The sequence below is a fragment of the Antennarius striatus genome, chromosome 16, assembly GCF_040054535.1.
Source record: "Antennarius striatus isolate MH-2024 chromosome 16, ASM4005453v1, whole genome shotgun sequence".
In the NCBI taxonomy this organism is placed as follows: Eukaryota; Metazoa; Chordata; class Actinopteri; order Lophiiformes; family Antennariidae; genus Antennarius; species Antennarius striatus.
In genome coordinates this window covers 6,406,961-6,424,111 of record NC_090791.1, presented here as the reverse complement: position 1 = coordinate 6,424,111, position 17,151 = coordinate 6,406,961, and the positions used below count along the sequence as shown (strand labels likewise).

General features: G+C 42.3%; 2 protein-coding genes and 1 non-coding gene across 6 annotated transcripts in view; 1 reads left to right on the top strand and 2 right to left on the bottom strand.

The window, feature by feature from the left end:
* Positions 1–4,741, bottom strand: part of ntn1b (netrin 1b) — a 38,057-nt gene extending 33,316 nt beyond the window's left edge. Inside the window, exons 1-2 of one of the 2 annotated variants that reach the window (XM_068336673.1) lie at positions 4,452–4,741; positions 3,312–4,356 (exon numbers count right to left, since the gene is read on the bottom strand). In XM_068336673.1, the coding sequence (XP_068192774.1) occupies positions 3,312–4,356; positions 4,452–4,454 (1,048 nt within the window). In that variant the 5' untranslated portion in view covers positions 4,455–4,741. The remainder of the gene's footprint in view (positions 1–3,311; positions 4,357–4,451) is intronic. The other variant, XM_068336672.1, reaches the window with a different exon arrangement.
* Positions 4,742–6,599: 1,858 nt separating this feature from the next.
* Positions 6,600–6,681, bottom strand: trnas-aga (transfer RNA serine (anticodon AGA)). The gene has a single exon. It is a non-coding gene; the product is annotated as a tRNA-Ser (tRNA).
* A 328-nt stretch (positions 6,682–7,009) lies between these two features.
* Positions 7,010–16,587, top strand: LOC137609564 (phosphoinositide 3-kinase regulatory subunit 5-like). Of its 3 annotated transcripts, XM_068336667.1 has the most exons (18): positions 7,010–7,123; positions 9,113–9,243; positions 9,710–9,810; positions 9,896–9,964; positions 10,049–10,187; positions 10,662–10,731; positions 10,945–11,122; positions 11,212–11,383; positions 12,036–12,104; positions 12,220–13,058; positions 13,507–13,632; positions 14,282–14,416; positions 15,131–15,224; positions 15,297–15,373; positions 15,479–15,572; positions 15,641–15,723; positions 15,808–15,926; positions 16,442–16,587. In XM_068336667.1, exons 2-18 carry the CDS (start codon positions 9,135–9,137, stop codon positions 16,578–16,580), a joined length of 2,613 nt encoding a protein of 870 aa, XP_068192768.1. In that variant the 5' UTR covers positions 7,010–7,123; positions 9,113–9,134; the 3' UTR covers positions 16,581–16,587. The 3 variants fall into 3 exon arrangements, with proteins under 3 accessions (XP_068192768.1, XP_068192770.1, XP_068192769.1); XM_068336668.1 differs by lacking the exon at positions 7,010–7,123 and having other exon boundaries at positions 9,119–9,243; positions 9,713–9,810; XM_068336669.1 differs by lacking the exons at positions 7,010–7,123; positions 12,036–12,104 and having other exon boundaries at positions 9,117–9,243.
* The last annotated feature ends 564 nt before the right edge of the window (positions 16,588–17,151 follow it).

Genomic DNA, 17,151 nt, shown 5'->3' with positions numbered 1-17,151 from the left:
GAGAACAAGAGAGAGAGAGAGAGAGAAATGGGTGAATGAAGGAGCCAAAATAACAGAATGGGTGAGACACCAAACTTCTGTTACAAGAATATGTATGACATCATGCTTTACAGAAATTCTTGTCTCAGGACACACGGTTTGCTGCTGTGGACCCCAAATGAGACCCAGATGGTGAGGAGGTCTCGTCTGGCCCCACCTGGCAACCCCGTAGAGACAGGGCCACACATTCACCACCAGCGGAACCAGCATCAACCACACGGACTACAATTGGTCCAGCACAGAGACGCTGCCATCCTGCATCCCTACAGCATCCCATTAACAGGACGATAAACAGGAGAGAATAAGATCTGCTTTAAGGCTCTAATTTCCTGTTTCCTGTTCTTATAAAATGGAATGTAGCTCAAAGACAAAAATAATTTTGATTTTTTTTTTTCTGGCACCAGTCGTCTTTTGACTGATCGTGTCTTCAGTGATTTATATCCAGAATTACTGTTGATCATTCAAAAGGAGTAATATTCACTTATTCAGAAACGAGGAACACTTGAACTTATTTGCTTGGTACAAATAAGTAAAAAGAAAAAACACAAATCATAGCAGTTATCTATCAGAGTCATCAAGAGGTGCTGTGACTATCGTCATGGATACCAACTCCTTCATTTCAAATGATAATGGACAAGAGACATTTAGCTTCATCTGCAGTAAAATTCTGTAAATGTTTTATGAAAAACTATTGAGCCATTTTGGAAAATGTTTTTATAGTGGAGGGAAAAGAGGATGGATGGATGGATGGATGGATGGATGGATGGATGGATGGATGGATGGATGGATGGATGGATGGATGGATGGATGGATGGATGGATGGATAGATGGATAGACGGGACAGCCTGACATGTCACTCCTTCACAGTGATGATTACAGGCGGTGGTCAAACATCACCATGTATTCATACGTTAAATTGAAGTGGAGCTGCGCTGGAGGATGAACGACGGGTGAAAAATGAAATCAAATAGACTCACATTTGAGATCAGGTCTTGATTTCTAAGAATGTTGGTCATTTCTGTCGATGTTCTCAAGTTTGATTCACATAGATGCTGAGAATGAAACACATTCCATCCGGCATCTGTGAGCAATAAATCTCCATTCAGCTCAGACTGACAGCACCCACCTTGTGCTCCTTATGTAACGCAAGCACAGGTTTTACCAAAGAAGTAGCCCGAATATCACACTTTGTGGAAGATCGGATTATATTGATTATAGAGCAAAAAGATGTCAGATTTTACAGGGAAAACACACAGCCTGTGTGAGTGTGAAGGGAGCAACACACAAGTCCTCACACCTCAAACTGATAATACCTGCGACATCTTCCGACTCACCACAAATGCACAAAATCCAATAAATGTAGAGTTCATTTATAGAAAATGTCAATGCCACATAAACGTGAGGTTTCATGAAGAACAGTTTATGCGTGGGTTTTATGCATAAATCATGATTAAGAGTGAAATTCAACCCAAATCTATTTAATAAATGAGCCCCTGGTTCTTGAAGAGTACTTGACACACGAATGAGTTGCAAATAAACAAACATGAAACACAATCAAACCCAAATAGCGTCAGTCGGTCTCTCCTTTAGCTCATTATGTGTTTTGTGTCATTTAACAACCCTTTTTTTAGCCAATCTGGATGTTCTGTCATCATCCCTGCCTCTGATTCTGATCCACACTCTCCAACCATCCATGACACAAACCAACACCAACAATCTAACAGTCCTATGGGGGGTGGAGGGGGTCTGATGCCTGCAGCCTCTAAACGAACCCCTGGTTCTCCCTCCTGCCCCCGCCCCAGTGTGTGTTACCCAGAACCAGAACCACACTGATCATTAACATCAACCACTCCGCGTCCCTCCTCCAGACCTTATGGACCTGCTGCTCCATTGAAACGACCCCTCCTCCGGGTCGTCCTCCTTTATTCTAAGGTGTCAGGCCACCCTTATTTCGTTTGTGGAAGACATGCTCAGTCTGGCTGCTTTATCTGATGACACCGCTTCACAAAAAACGAGATGGTGAATGGGGGGGGGCCCCCCACCCCCCCACTGACAGCTAGATGGATGCCACCAGTGACAACCTTTTGTTTTAGTAAAATACACCGAGACGCTGGCTCCGCGGAGGCAAAAAGGCGGAGGCCAAAGGGAACAACTTGTTCACTTGTTCTGTGTGGTTGAGCAAATCACCGCACTGTTGGAGCGTTTTCAGGTTATTTCGCTCTTTGAGCTGTTGATACAAGCCCCCCTGTTCTGTAGAAAATAGCATCACAATAAAATACACTCGCTGCCGGCTTTAAAACTGAGCTTTGGCTTCAGATTAGCTCAGCTTTGTCCTCCTTTCTGAATCGTTTACAGGCTGTAAAATAGTAGTTTATATTCTACGTGCCAAAAATGTCAATAAAACCGCCTTAATCGCCCATCCGATCTGTAAGAGCACCTGCTTAAGGAAACACGACACGTCCCAGCAGTCCGTGTCTGCCATGTTTCCTCCTATTAAACCGCTGCTACGGTCGGAACAGGTCGAGGCGCAATTACGCATTCGGTCAGGCGCACTTTGTCAAAACGCTTCCTGTTCTTTTTGTTCTTTTGATTTCGATGTGTTTGTTTCTTAATATATATATATATATATATATATATATATATATATATTTATTTTTTTATTTTTATTTTTTTTAACTGCTCGTGAAACATTAATTACATCTTGACATAAGTTTAATTTTTAGAGATAACTAAACGAGGAACGTCTCAAATACAATTATTGGATTAAACAATTTATTTTAACTAGTTTTTCTAAATTATACATGTCATGTTAGATCATGTGTTCAAGTTGAATTGTCATTCTTTCTGTGTTTAAGTGCTTTTTTTTAAAAAAAAAAAAAAAAAAGGTTTGTGACAATAGAGCAGAAAAGACAATTTGATTTCAGAATTATTCATTTGACCAATAACTCAAATGTTTTAATAACTTCAAATGTTTAATTTAACGAATTCTTCTGATGCGTTGAATCATCCTGACGTTTCTTTTACCCTTAAGGTCGTGGCCTTATTTTTTGCGTCTTTGCGTCAAAATTTATCATCAGTCAAATAAATTATTACCGAGTTTAAGATCGAATCAATATCGTTATAATCTCAGGCGAAAGTTTCTGCATTTCGTTGTCTATGAGGGGAAAACGGAATCCAAATTTTACATGAACGAATAAACCGCACGTTTTGCGTGAATCCTTGAATGAAAGACTTCTACAGGGGGGGTGTGTGGGTGGGGGGGTTTGACCTACCGACACACTCGTTGGCTTCTCTCGCCGTTGCGCGCTGCCAGGGTCGGTCATAGTGGAACGGTTTGCACCTGTCGCACTCCGGTCCCGCCGTGTTGTGTTTGCACTCACACACCAGATTCCCTTCTCTGTCTTTTACGCATTTGGATGCGTGTCCGTTGCATTTGCACCTTCCTCCAACCTGGAGGTCTGACACTGCGTAAAAGTAGGAGTCTCTGGCCAGCTCCGAGTCGTCCTCGTTCTCGTCTCCGAACGTGTGCAGCCGGCTGAAGATCACCTTGATGTCGGTGGCTGTCACCCAGTCCTGCAGGACAGGGGAGTTGTCGAAATCGTGCGCCGACGGTCTGCCGTCCATGGTGCTGAAGGCGATGAGCCCACCTGTCAGAGGGTGCATGTCCGTGTGGGAGTCCGTGCAGATGGCTTCCTGCTCGTTCTGCTTGGTGATCACCGCCTTGTTCTGCCGGTTGTACATTTTCTTGCACTGTGTGGCGTAATACTGGAAGGGCATCCACGACTTTCCGTAGTCCATGGATTTGTAGATCGCCATAGATTCAGGTCGGGGTGAGCAGAACTGCAGGCTCACGTAGGTGACCTCAAACTTTTTACCCAGCGACAAGGTGAGGGTGACATTCTGAGGATACTGCACGTAGTTTTCAGACTGCCAGCAGGTGAGGTTGTGAGGGTTGTTGAGGTCTGTTAAATAGGTGGGTGGATGAGACTTCTTGGGGTCCCCGGCGTCGCATGTGTGACAGTCCCGCGTCCTCTCCTCTCCCTTCTCGGTCACCACGCAGTATCTGGCAGCGGGGTTTCCACAGGTGCTGGAAACGCGCACGTCCTTCCCAAACGCGGAGTTGACAAAGTCGGGGATGCATCTCCGAGGGTTCCCGTTCTCATCATAGCACGGATCAGGAGGGGAAGACTGCGCAGCAAACATGCTGAGCCCGTATCCTCCGAAGACCCCCTTGGTGAGCGCAGAAACTGTCACCAAGGTGATCCAAAGCTCCAAAACCCTTTGCATTGTAATCCGCGCACCGCAGGGACTCTTGTGCTGAAATATAAAAGGGCAGAAAAGAATAAGAATTAATAACGCTGGGGTTAATAATGACAGAGATTTACGCAAGACACGAGGACTAGAACAGTCACCATAAAAGATGCTCAGATATCTTGCACAAAGTGTGTGTGAAATATTCTTACGAGGCAGAGAAAACTCCACCCAGGACTGATCATCCAAATGAACTGCTCACTCTTTAAGTGAAGTACAACTCCTGAAAAATTTTTTTGAAGAACAATCTATCCCGTTTGCGGAGGGGGAAACTGCTGCTATATAGAAGACTGGATCAGCCTCTCCGAAACCCCTAAATAAAAATAAGATATGGCAAAAGCCCAGCTGGCTGTGAGTCTCCCTCTCTGTCTGTCCACTCAGTCACACCTCCGCCCACCTCTACCCTTGTCTGTCCCATTTCTTCTCTGTTTCAGTGGGGAAAAAAAGGGGGTCCGCTCGTTTGTGAGGAGTGGAGCGTTCAGAGCGCGTCTTCAGAGGGAGGGAGAGCGGCGACATCTTCTGGAACATCATCTACACCACATGTTAATAAAACGTGGCCAATAAAGAGAAGGACACGGTGGAACAGACCATCGGACAAAAGTTGCCAGAGTAATGTCATCGGTAATATTTATAGTAATATATTATTTATTTAGAAGAAATGCAACTCAAAGCGCTTTCCAATAAAGAATAATTTTCTCCTAAATCTGGAGCTATTTTAATATTTTTGTGTGATTTGGTTAATGACGCGTATATTTTTCTCATAAACTTATTATGAAACTTTAAACGCACGAACTTCTTACTGGAAGTGAACATGAAAACAGATAAAAAAAAGAAATGAAGAATGGAAAAAAAAGTTGTAAAATGTACTTGTAAAACTAAATGATCTGCTAAGAGGAAATTACAGAACAGGTGCTGCAAATAGGAGTGTTCCCCTATTCTTGGTAAAACTGTAAACTCAAGGGGAGCAGAGAAACAACCTTTGGTCGGTCTTCTTTCAGGGTTAAAGACGTGAAACTTTTCAATATTTAAAACCAGCCTTAAGCTCTGGCTGAAATCAGCACAAAAGTGTCTCAGCTAATCAATTCCCTTGCGTTGCATTTATTATAGGCTGCAGGTTCTATTTTCTAACTCACACTGATGGATTCTCAAAAATTTTTAAGTGCTATATATTTAAAATAATTTGAGTTTGTTGGAACTTGACATCACCGCTTGGTATGAAAACAACTACTGTAATTTTAAAAAAACCCCAAAAAAAACAGTAAAACTAAAGATCTCCAGCGACCCTGACCCTCAAACAAACCCGGTGGTGAAGAACTGCTCCAGGCTGAGGTTCAGCGCTGCCACCTTGTGGTTTCATGTGTTATTACACACACCTGACACGAAACTGAATCTAACAGCCAGAATAAAAAGAGACCTGTTGGTAGAGCTGTTCCCTCACAGGTAAAAGGTCATGGGTTCAAATCCATGCGAGGACCTGGGACCCTTCTGTGTGGAGTTTACATGGCCTCCCTGTTTTTTGTAAGAAAGTATTAGATTGGTGATCAAAACTTTAGATTCAGAGGGAACAGAGGGAGTTGCATTAAGATCAGGGTCTATAAGGGAGTATTGATGACAACACAGCGTTGAGTCCCCTCCCTTACTTTTTCACAGGTTTGCATGAATCATGATTGATGCCCAATACTGCTATCCTTATAAGTTATTTTCATTTATTAGTTTTCATTATAGTTGTCTCTTTGTCTTTGTTCTATCTTTTTTTTCTGTTCCACATGATTCTTTCTTTTATAGTCTTTCTTACAGTTTACTGACATGAGTGTGTGACTTGTTTGGTTGTAATACTTTGCCGTAATACTTGCGCAGAAATAAATCATTTCATGGCATTCAAATTTCTAAACATAAACATCCATTAACTTCATTCTGCATCCCAGCCTGAGTAAATCTTCTCTCGTTTCTGAGCTATGGTCATGCTCAAAGCACAAATGCTGAAGAGAGAAAATACTTCTGTCAACCCTCCCAAATACCAGATTTTTGCTTAAAGGGTCCAGAAACAGCAACTGTAACACAGGAAACACACTGGATGTGAGTTGGGATGGAAAACCAGCATGAATACCAATGAATGAGAGACCTGAAGGAAGCTGCTGTAGATAATAATGTACATCACAGACATCCTGCATCACATCAACATCCTGAGAGAGATAGATGGATAGATCTAGTGGACCAATCTACTGCCGCCCCAAAATACAGTATACTAACGTTGTCGGCAGGATTCGAACCTGCGCGGGGAGACCCCAATGGATTTCTAGTCCATCGCCTTAACCGCTCGGCCACGACAACACATCAATTCTGCAATTGTGTTTAATTATTACCTTTTAAAGTGTCGTACTTGTTTTACATCTATGAAAGTACATTAAACACAAACGTGTTATTATATTTCATGTTATTTGCTTCCAAGTGTGTTTGGCAGTTCCAATTTTAATCCACAGTAAAAAGCTTGAATCCAAGCAGCTCATTAGTTTAGTGGAAACACTTCCTCTTATTTGTGAACACATTTATGGCGACATGCACACAACAGACACTCTGCACCTTTCATTACATTAGAATGGTGACCCAGGTCCTAAACACTCAGTTCCTGTTCAGCGGAGCATGCTTTCCACCGTGTAGCTGTAGGATCATTGTTTGAAATGCAGCAGCAGTGGAGGATGTGGTTTCTGTGCTGCTTCCCTCCAGTCTGCTTCAGCGACTGCTGATGGAATAAACCAGGACACTGCAGATACAGGTGAGACAAACACTGTCACTGCTTCGACACTGTTGATCCCTGGTTGTCTGTCAGTGTATTTACAGGACACCCGTGGATCTGCATGTGTTCCTCTCCACAACATTTCCATGCCTTCTATGTTCAGTAGGAATCATCCTGTGTTACACAACCTCCAGCAGCTCTAACTGGAAAATGTTCCTGTTCCACTTCTTCTAAATAACCATTATCACTACAGAGAATTGTTCAGAAAACAACTGCACAGCATTTATCAAGCAGGTTAGTGCTGAAAAGAAGTTCAGGAGGATAATAAGGGTGTCGCTCTTGTGTTTTTCACCAGTATAGAGATATCAGTATGTTTTTTGCAGTTTGTGTTTGCATGGCTGTGCAGGAGTGTCTGGCAACATGCTGCACAATGGATTAACACCTGCTTCCTCAATCCACAACTGACAGACTGCCTGCAGAAGCTGGATAGTCCTCAGACTGCAGAGCTCAGTGGTGTATGAGCCTCTGATGCCCCGTTGGACGTGGACGTAACACTGGTGTGAATCTGATTCCCCTGGAAAAGAAATGTTCTCTCAGAGAAATCTTTCTCAATAATTTGTTGCCGTCAGACAAACCTTCTTTTACAGGCTGGTCTATTACAGTGATTCTAAACAGGCAGTCACTGAAGGGCTGAATCATTATGGGGAACTTTACTGAACTTTATTGGAAAATGTTGAGTCAGCTGGAATAATGATGCCTTGTGATTTAGAGACATAATTAGGAAAACAAGACGCAGCGGCTAACAGCTCAACGTGTTATAGAAAAGTAATGAAGTCTTATTTGTCAAATCTAATGGATTAGATCACAACTAAAGCAGCAGGGATCAGTGGTAAGCAGTGGATATCTGACATCAGACATAAAACTACTAGCTAAAAAGTTGAAATGAATTTAGAAAAAGATTGCAAAACCAAAGCAAGCTCAGCCGCTATGCAGGTTTATATCATATATCATTATATACATGATGAGGATTTGACTAAAACAACACCAGAAACAGAACAGGCGATGAGGACAAAGGGTATTGTGGTCCTAAACGGGTTATTGTCTCCCCCTCACTCTGGAAGGCAGTTCAAATGTTAGCTTTAATTCACCTTGTTTACTTCCCGGAAGGCCCCTTCCTGTTTTGAGCGGCACAGCTGATCGTTTCACTTCACACTATTCAGCACAGGTGACAGTGTGGATACAGTAGTTCTACACAGCTGGGCACAAGTAGAGCTTCCGTATGCACATCAACATCCTGGATGCCAAAAATAAAAGTTGAGAGAAAAACATTTTTTGCCAGTTGATTTTGAATTTTTCCCTTTTCAAAGCTTTGACAATAGGCTGTGAATCAGGTTCGGTCTCCGGGAAATCAGCTCGCCTCATAATCTGTAATTGTCAAGTGAAATATTACAGTTGCGCAAACGCATTTCACTTTATGCTGTTTGATTTTATATTTAAGGAAATGCGTGAGCATCTTAACCACAAGTCTCATGTGAGTCAGTAAATTCCTGATATGTTTTTGCCCGTTGTTGTTTTAATGACTTTGTTGCTTTAACATACTAGAACAATTATTTTATCATCTCTAGAATAAAAGTGCATACATTATACCTTATTAATAAAGAGGAATAATGGAAATCAAACAGGAAGTTGTCCTTTTGTGACATTATTTCCACCCCACCTATGAGTCATCAGCAATCCGGTATCAGCAGCTGATTTTAAGAATGAAAAAGTACTAGTTGCGTCTGCGGCTCATCTCCAACCCCCTCATGTATCTGTGACTCACTGCTGTGGGTGAGGGAGGGGCTGGCTGCATTCCATTATCTGACATCTCTGTCCAGCCGCTCACACTGGGTCATGCAGGGCAATTTCTGGAAGGAAATAACAGGAGATACTAGAATCTGGAGAAAGCATTAGCAGGAAGTCACAGGACTATATTGATTTGGTTTACCAGAACTCAATCAAAGAGTGGAGCTCTTATTACCTTTCTAGATTTCCTGCTGGTTTATGCTGGATGCAGAAGATGGAGCAGAGTTCATGCACAGAAGACCGTATCCAGCACGTTCTGGAGCGATGCCTCTGCGACCTCGGTCTTGGCATCCCTGAAAAACAAGTCTGGAACGGTGAGACCAACGCAATAACTGATTTTAAATTTTAAAATGATGAAGAAAAATACAAACGCAGATCAATCTGCCTGAGTCCTCAAGTCACAACAGAAATCTGTTGAGTGATGTGACGTCCAAAAAATAGTCAATGAAATATTACATGAATTATAAAGATGACGGTTTTACCTGTTAAAACTCATGCCAGCAGCCTAAAGGAAACATGTTGTCCGTTTTATGACGATAAATGGGAAATGACTCACAAAATGAGGGTGCATTGTGTTACCAAATCAGTTTTGAAACACCTATTACTGTAATGTAATTCATAGTTATGGCAACACATCTACAGTCATTCATTCAGCACCTCGCTGAATATTAGCCATTAACGTGCAGATACGGCTTGTTTACTTCATGTCAGCAGAGCGAAACCTAAAAAAGGAGAAGTAAGCATTTGATGGAGGAAGTGTGTGTCTGTCTCTCTGACTAGCAGGCTTATGCATCAACCGTTGGTCTTTAGAGGAACTTGTGAAGAGAGATCCACACAACTTCCTCATCCTCCTGCAGAAAATACTGAGGAAAACAAAGGAGGTGAAGAGCTGTAAAACTAACACAGATATCCAAACATGATGTGATGAAATGTCATGAGCTTAATTCCCCTTTTTGTCTCTTACAGGTGGTTGAACAGTGTCGGTATGAACTGGTGGTGCCTCTCACTCTTCTGTTCACTTCTACGCTCCTAACAGTGAGTGGATGTCTTTTATCATTACTAGACAAACTTGTAAAATGTGCACACACTTATTTAACCTGGTCAGTTGTTTCCCTCGAGGCTCCCCATGTGGCTCCAGACTGTGATGTGCTCCAGGAGGCCTATGCGCTGTTCCTTAACTTCCTTTCCTGGCCTGAACCTTGCTGCTCAGCAAGCAAACGTCTGCTGAATATCATCCAGCAGGAGCTCAGAGCTCCAGGTAGCACCGAAGCTCACCCGATCTCTAATGAAACATGTCGATTATGATCCCACTGTTTTGTACCAGGTGTAGAATGTACAGCTTATAATCCAGTTATTTCCATCAGGAGTGCTTGTATGTAATACAGTTTCCTGTGGGTGTGTGGAAAGATTGCGGAGAAGTACAAAAATGTAGTAACTGAAAAATACATTTTTATTTATTGATAGGTCAGCAGGAGTCAACTGAAACTTTTGACGAGTTTGATAGTCTAGTAGCGATTTTATATCAGTCAGAGGTTCATTCTGTATAACCAATAATATTTCCTTTTCAAGGTTTTATCTTTAAAGCACAGTTCAATTCAAATGATTTTTACTAGAATGCATTTTTCATGTATTTCTACACTGTGAAAATCACCTGAAATCTCTCATGTATCAGTATGATCATGTGAGAGAAATGTTTACTTGAGGCCTGATTTTACTTATTTGTATATTTCAGGTATTTCCTTTCAAAGACTGGTAAGGACAGAGCAGAGTCTGTCCCCGGTAATCAACAGCTGTAAAACCATGTAAGGACATCCAATGTTTAATTCTAATAAATAAAAATTCCACGAAAACAAGATTAAAGTTATCTGTGTGTATATATATATATATATATATATATATATACATAAACTTCATTGCACTTCAAAACCTAAATTATAAGTTTGAATTGACTCTTGACATGTTGTGAAAACTTTCTGTGTTGCTCTGATTGTATACGTTTGTGTTTATTTCATCAGCACGGTGCTGTTGATGAGTCCGGATGATGACGTTCCTCTTGAGGTTCAAAACGTCTCCAAACAGCTAAGTAGAACCCAACACTCCAGCAGAGACATCGCCGTCACCCTCATCCTGCACAGCCTCCAGGCTTCTCTGGGCGCCAGCCACAACCTGCAGGCTCTGCAGACTGTCCTACAGGTGACGACCACACATCTTACATCCACACTCTTTAGATGCACAATTCCTCTACATTTCCCTCTCAAGTAAACTTCCTAAACTCCTTTCAGGCAAAGAGTACTGAGGAGCTGGAGCAGCTCATGGAGGCAATGACTGTCAACATGGAGACAGCAGCTTTGATGGCAGATCTCAACACAGCAAGACAAGGTCTAAAACACAGCATGGAGAGGCTCATTGAAAGCCTTGGTATTCCTGCTTCTGCTGATGGATGCCCAGATACTGGTGAGACTCAAAACATCACAAACATACACTGGTCAGCCTTAACATTGATGATCTTTTTATGAAGGCACACATCAGTTGGTCAGTAGGTGGGGTTCATTTGGCAATAAATGAAAATTCTGTCCTCAAAGTTGACCTATGGAAGCAGGAAAATGTTCAAGCATAAGGAATTGAGTGACTTTGTCCAGGGCTACATTATGACGGCAGGACAACTAGGTCTGCATATCTTCAGAACTGCAAGTCCAGTAGGGCTGTGTCTGCTGTGTTTAGTACTGAGGACAAACATCTGGTGAATGGGCAAAAGAGTCATGGGAACCCAACTCAATGACAATGGTGTAGCAGAAATCCCTAAAAAGTCAATAGTGTTTCTGGTATAAAGGTCAGGAGACACAGCAGATGCAACGGTTGATTTGTATGAGGCTAAGTATTGGCAGTCCAATCTGAGGACTCGTACCGACCCCTGTGCAAAGCCAAATGCATCCATAATAGCCACTTGAGTATCAGAACTGGACTATAGAGCAAAGGAATGAAAACTTAAAGGTGTTGACTTAGCCAAATCCAATGATCTCAATGTAAAACCCCACGTTGATTATACAAGATATTCTATATCCAGATTGGGTTGCACTTCATCATCATCGCAACGTCTTCTCATTAGGAGCTGTTGAGAAGTTCGTGCTGCCTGTCCCAAAATGTCAACCATGCTTCTGGAAAAATGACAACTTTGGTAATTACCTCATTTTTGATGTGTTAATTACCTGTAAAAATCGGCATTATTTATAATTACGTCGATTAACCAGTCTCAGTACTCTCTTCTTTCTTTTTTTCTTATTTTCATGCAGATTTTCTGAATGACATTCTAACAAATGAGTCTGACCTGGACTCACCTGCAGACTGTTTCCACAAGGCAGAATTGGATGAGGACGATAATGACACTAGTGTGGATGAAGAAGACGAAGTAGAGGTCAACAAATTAGGCTGTGATTTTCAAAACCATCGTATCTCTACCGCCTCTTCTTCCTCAAGGGACTCCAGCTACTCCCTCTCCTCCAGCTGGTCTGTGGTTTCCACGCCATCTGGCTCTTCAGGTGTGGAAAGTGACTTCAGTGAAGATATAACACCTGAGGACACAGAAGAAGGACGAGATTGCCAACCAAAGCTAAGGAAGAAGCCTAAAAAGAAATCTAAATCCCTCTTAGGAGTCGATCGCTTCTACTTGCTGTTTAAGACTCCTGGCAGCCCAAGCTTTGGCCGCCGTGCCCAGAGTATCGGTTCCCAAAGGGATTTTTCCAAAGACTTACAGACTGGGTTGCAGCTCAAACATTCCAGGTCTCTGTGCCGACAGACTCATCCTCTGCAGGCTGCCCCGGATCCCTCTTCTCCTGAGAAGTACATGTGCATCCGAAGGAAGCCGATACTGAGCTTCGATGAAGACGATGTGGCAGAAGTGCCTACCCTGATCAAACTCGTGGTATTTGGAGGTGACAGAGAGGTTGGAAGGCTGGCCAGGGCTTACTGTGACCTGCAGCAGAAGGAGAGCCAATGTCCACAACTCACCAAGACATGCAAACTACAGTTTTACTTTGTTCCCATCAAGAGGAAGACAGTAGGAGGCCAACAATCAGGACACACACCGACTGAAAAGCAAATAGGAAGTTCAACTAAGGCTGCTGTTTCTGGGGTGAGAAAACACAGAAACATCACATCTTAGCTCAGCGTTTCAATAAAACAAATTTTATGCATAACATGTAATAAAGGGTTAAATAATGTTTAATAAATTAATTGGAATAACTGATGCACTATGACTCAGTTATGAATCATTATCCTGAGCAGGTTGTAGCTTGCTTGATAGTGGAGGATTTTCTTTGACTGCTCTCTTGTTAGAAATATAGCAGCAGGTTTTTCAGGTGCTTATTAAAAACTGTAATGACATTCACACATTCATTTTGTAACTGCTTGTTCCGCTGTGGCGGGTTGCTGGAGCCTATCCCAGCTGGCATGGGGCGTAAGGCAGGGGAAACTCCGGGCACAACGCCAGTGCACCGCGGAGACTGTAATGACATTAAATGTTATTTGTGTCCAGTGTTTCTTAGCCGATGTGTTAAACCTTCCCTGTTCTATTCTGACAGGAGCCAGGTGACATGATGCAGGAGGACGGCACAACTGATATTGCCTACCTGCTGGGGGTAACAGACCCCTGGTATGAGAGGAACGTCCTCAGTCTGCTCAGCCTGTCATCTCCTGTCCTCTGTCAGGTAGTTAATGACATCATCAGCTTGATCTGTTCCGCATATTACTGTACTTGACAAATCTGTCACGGTTTGGCGTGGCAGTGCTGGTGTGTGGCAGGGAGAGGCCAAGCTGGTGGGTGGAGCCGCGGCTCACACACCTGAAGCTCATCCACACCCCCGTTCTGATCGTGCACACCTGAACGTTGTTGGGTGTTATTGCCTGGAGGCCTTTTAAGCCAGGGGGGTTTTGTCACAGCCGGTGCTGGTTCGTTTTTATACTTCAATACACTTTTATATAATGAACTACTTTTATATAATAAAATTAACTAGTCACAAAGGTTAGTTATGCATGCTCAGGAAAAATACTGATGTCAATGATATTTATAAATGTGTTACTTTTCTTTTTTTTGAGTAAAATCTGCTTTCCAAACAATTACCGGTACTCATGAATCAGGCTTTTTCTTTCAGCTAAACATTTCTGAGAACACAATGTGTGTGATTTTCTACTGCTGTGTGAATAAATGAATAATAAAATAAAATAAATGACTAACTGCTGACATTTAACGCCTCATACCGCATTTGTGTTACTGTTATGATCTGTATGCAGATAATTCCTGCATCGCAACACTTAATACTTGTAGTTCAAACACAGCTTGTGCTTTCTATGCACCAGGCTGCCTGCAGGGACTCTGATGATGCCTCAGCGGGCAGCAGCGGCGTGGACAGTCTATCCCTGCTGGCTGACCTGGTGCTTTATTACTGCAGACACGCAGAGCGTCCCATTCTGGTGCAGCTGTACCAGGCTGAGGTGAAACACAAACACACACACACACACACACACACACACACCTTTGATAAGAAAAACATGTTTACAATTTAAATTATGTCTATATAACAAAACTGAATGTCGTGCTGAGACTGTGTTCCCATCATGAGACTGTGTCTATACAATGTCAGTCATACATGTATAAACACACAACTCCGCAAATAATCTTTCACTCCAGCAAAGACCAGCTCGAAATAATAATCTAACTAACATCATAACATATTTCGAACAGGCCCTGAGGCTAACACTAGCGAGCATGCTGCTGTTGACAGATATCAAACCCAACAGTTGAAGTCTCACTTCCAGTTCTCCCTGCAGGATAAACCACCCACACTGACCGAATCTTCTTTCCAACTGTTTCCTCATCCACACTCATCTCTTTTGGTTTCTCTCTGCAAACAAGGCTATCTGTGCCACATCTTTTTCAGTCACTGCATTCATGTACAAGATCAAGTGAAGTGGTGCATTGGTGCACACGTTGCCTCCACTTCATTAGATTCAGCCATGTGCGACGAGACGTCACACATGTTTAGATTCCATAGAAAATAATCTAGGGATTCTCACTTGTGTGGCTGATTACAATGTGAATTAATGTGAATCTAATTACAATATGAACCGGATGAGGGTTTTAACATGCAGTATTATATAGCGTTAGGTCAATAAATAGACTAAAATTGTGTTTCGTCTTCAACACAGCTGACCCTGGCTGGTGGAGAGAGGAGGAAGGAGGTATTTATTCACTCTCTGGAGCTAGGGCACACTGCTGGTACAAGAGCAGTTAAAGCAATGGGTGAGTCACACACACACACACACACACACACCAATGATATGTAAATAATATAATTTGCACATCCTATTGAAGGTTCTGCCGGCAAAAGGTTTGGAATAGATGGAGAACGGGAGGCTGTCCCTCTAAAACTAAGTGTTGCCTATAACAAGGTAAAGCTAACACTTTGACACACAGATATTGACCAATAGAAACCGTAACGCATTTTTTAAATCTAGAGCTATTTTAACATTCTACAAATCTACCCTCAATCACAGGTGGCTATAAGTGGGAGAAGTCAGTGGATCCAAACAGAAATGGTTTGCACATCAGTAAATCTTTACAAGGCCTGCAGGAAACCTGAGCTGCAGCGTGAGTGACGGCATTGCAGGGATAGTCTGTCAATCACTGCGATTTCTTACCGAATCTTGTTTGTCCAGATTCAAGAACAGAAAGTCTGCAGCTGACTATGAAAGAAGTCCTGAAGAGGCAAAGTTCAAAGTCTAAAAAGAGCTTCAACCAGGTGAGGCCCCGTTCTACAGGTTTCCAAATAATAAATCATAAGCAGGACCATAGACACACAATCCTTACACTTCTACTTTGGCAGCACATCTCCATAACGGAGGTGAGGGTGGATAGGGTGCAGGTGAGCAGTGGAGAAGATGGGACGACCTTTTCAGTGTGTTTGGATCAAGATGAGAAGAAGTTCATTCAAGGTGTCATCAGGTATCTTATCGCATGTTCCTATACCAGCCGTCATTGGCCCCATACTAGAGCTTACCGAGATGACGCCAGCAAAAAACAATGGAAAGATGACCATGTTAACAACAATGTTAACAGTCGCGTGGGTTCAAAATTGTGTGCAGTTGCTCATGAGAGCACTGAGCCAAACAACCAGTAGTGCCGAGACAGCAGGAATGATTACAAAAGTGTAACCAAAATATTCAAGTTGCTTGTCCAGTGCAACGTGAAGGAAACGATTATACCATAAGTAGACTGTTAAGAAACAAATGACCTCAAACTTCAGTCCTACTATGCACTGAGTGTATATCAAATGATCCTTCATGTGTCATCTGTTCCACTTTACAGGATTAGGAGAAAAGACAAAACTTAATGACGCAAACATCTTTTCAGTATTTCTGTACTTTCCACAGTTCTTCTTGTAAAACACAAAATGCGTCTCATGGGTTTTAACCTCTTTGGTCTCTCTTGTAATTATACTGTGTCATCTGTTCCTGCAGGTGTGTCGTGTCACCGTGCTGCAAATCAGGAAACAGTTCAGACTGGAAGTCGTTCAAGTCCTTACCTGGCCAAGTCCGGCCTCTACACCCATCCTACTGCTCCTTGCTTTGTCTTCCTATCTTCTCTTTCTCTGCTTGACACACATTTTACTACACTGTACAAATCCATAGAAAGGAAATATGAATCACAAACAGACATTTGAATTAAAGCAGGGTTGGAGACTTCAGATACTGAACTGGAAGTGAAAATTAAAGCTGAGGAAATCATTACAGTTCTCAGGGTGGTGTGATACACTTACAGTAGGGAGGAGAGGAGTTAGTTGAGCCAGTGTTTACTTGAGGTTCTTTTAAAGTGAGGACATGACAATAATGTTTCCAATTAAAATGTGTAAATTTATTTTAGAATGTGGGGCGTCACTGAAAATAATCACTTTGGAAATAAATTAAACTATTTTAATAGTTTAATGTTCCAAACAAATGAGGTCTCTCCGCTCCACCTGCCCTTCCCGAGGGGCAAATTAAGCTATGTGACATTGTACACCCTATATAACTCTACATCAAAGCAAGACAAAGTGGTTACCATTTCAAAAATATTAATAATAATAACTATAAGGATAATAATAATACTAAACCAACAGTGAGCCATAGCCATGGCAACCCCTTTAATAATCAGCAGTTTAGAACCTTGTCCATGCTTACAGCATAGCCTA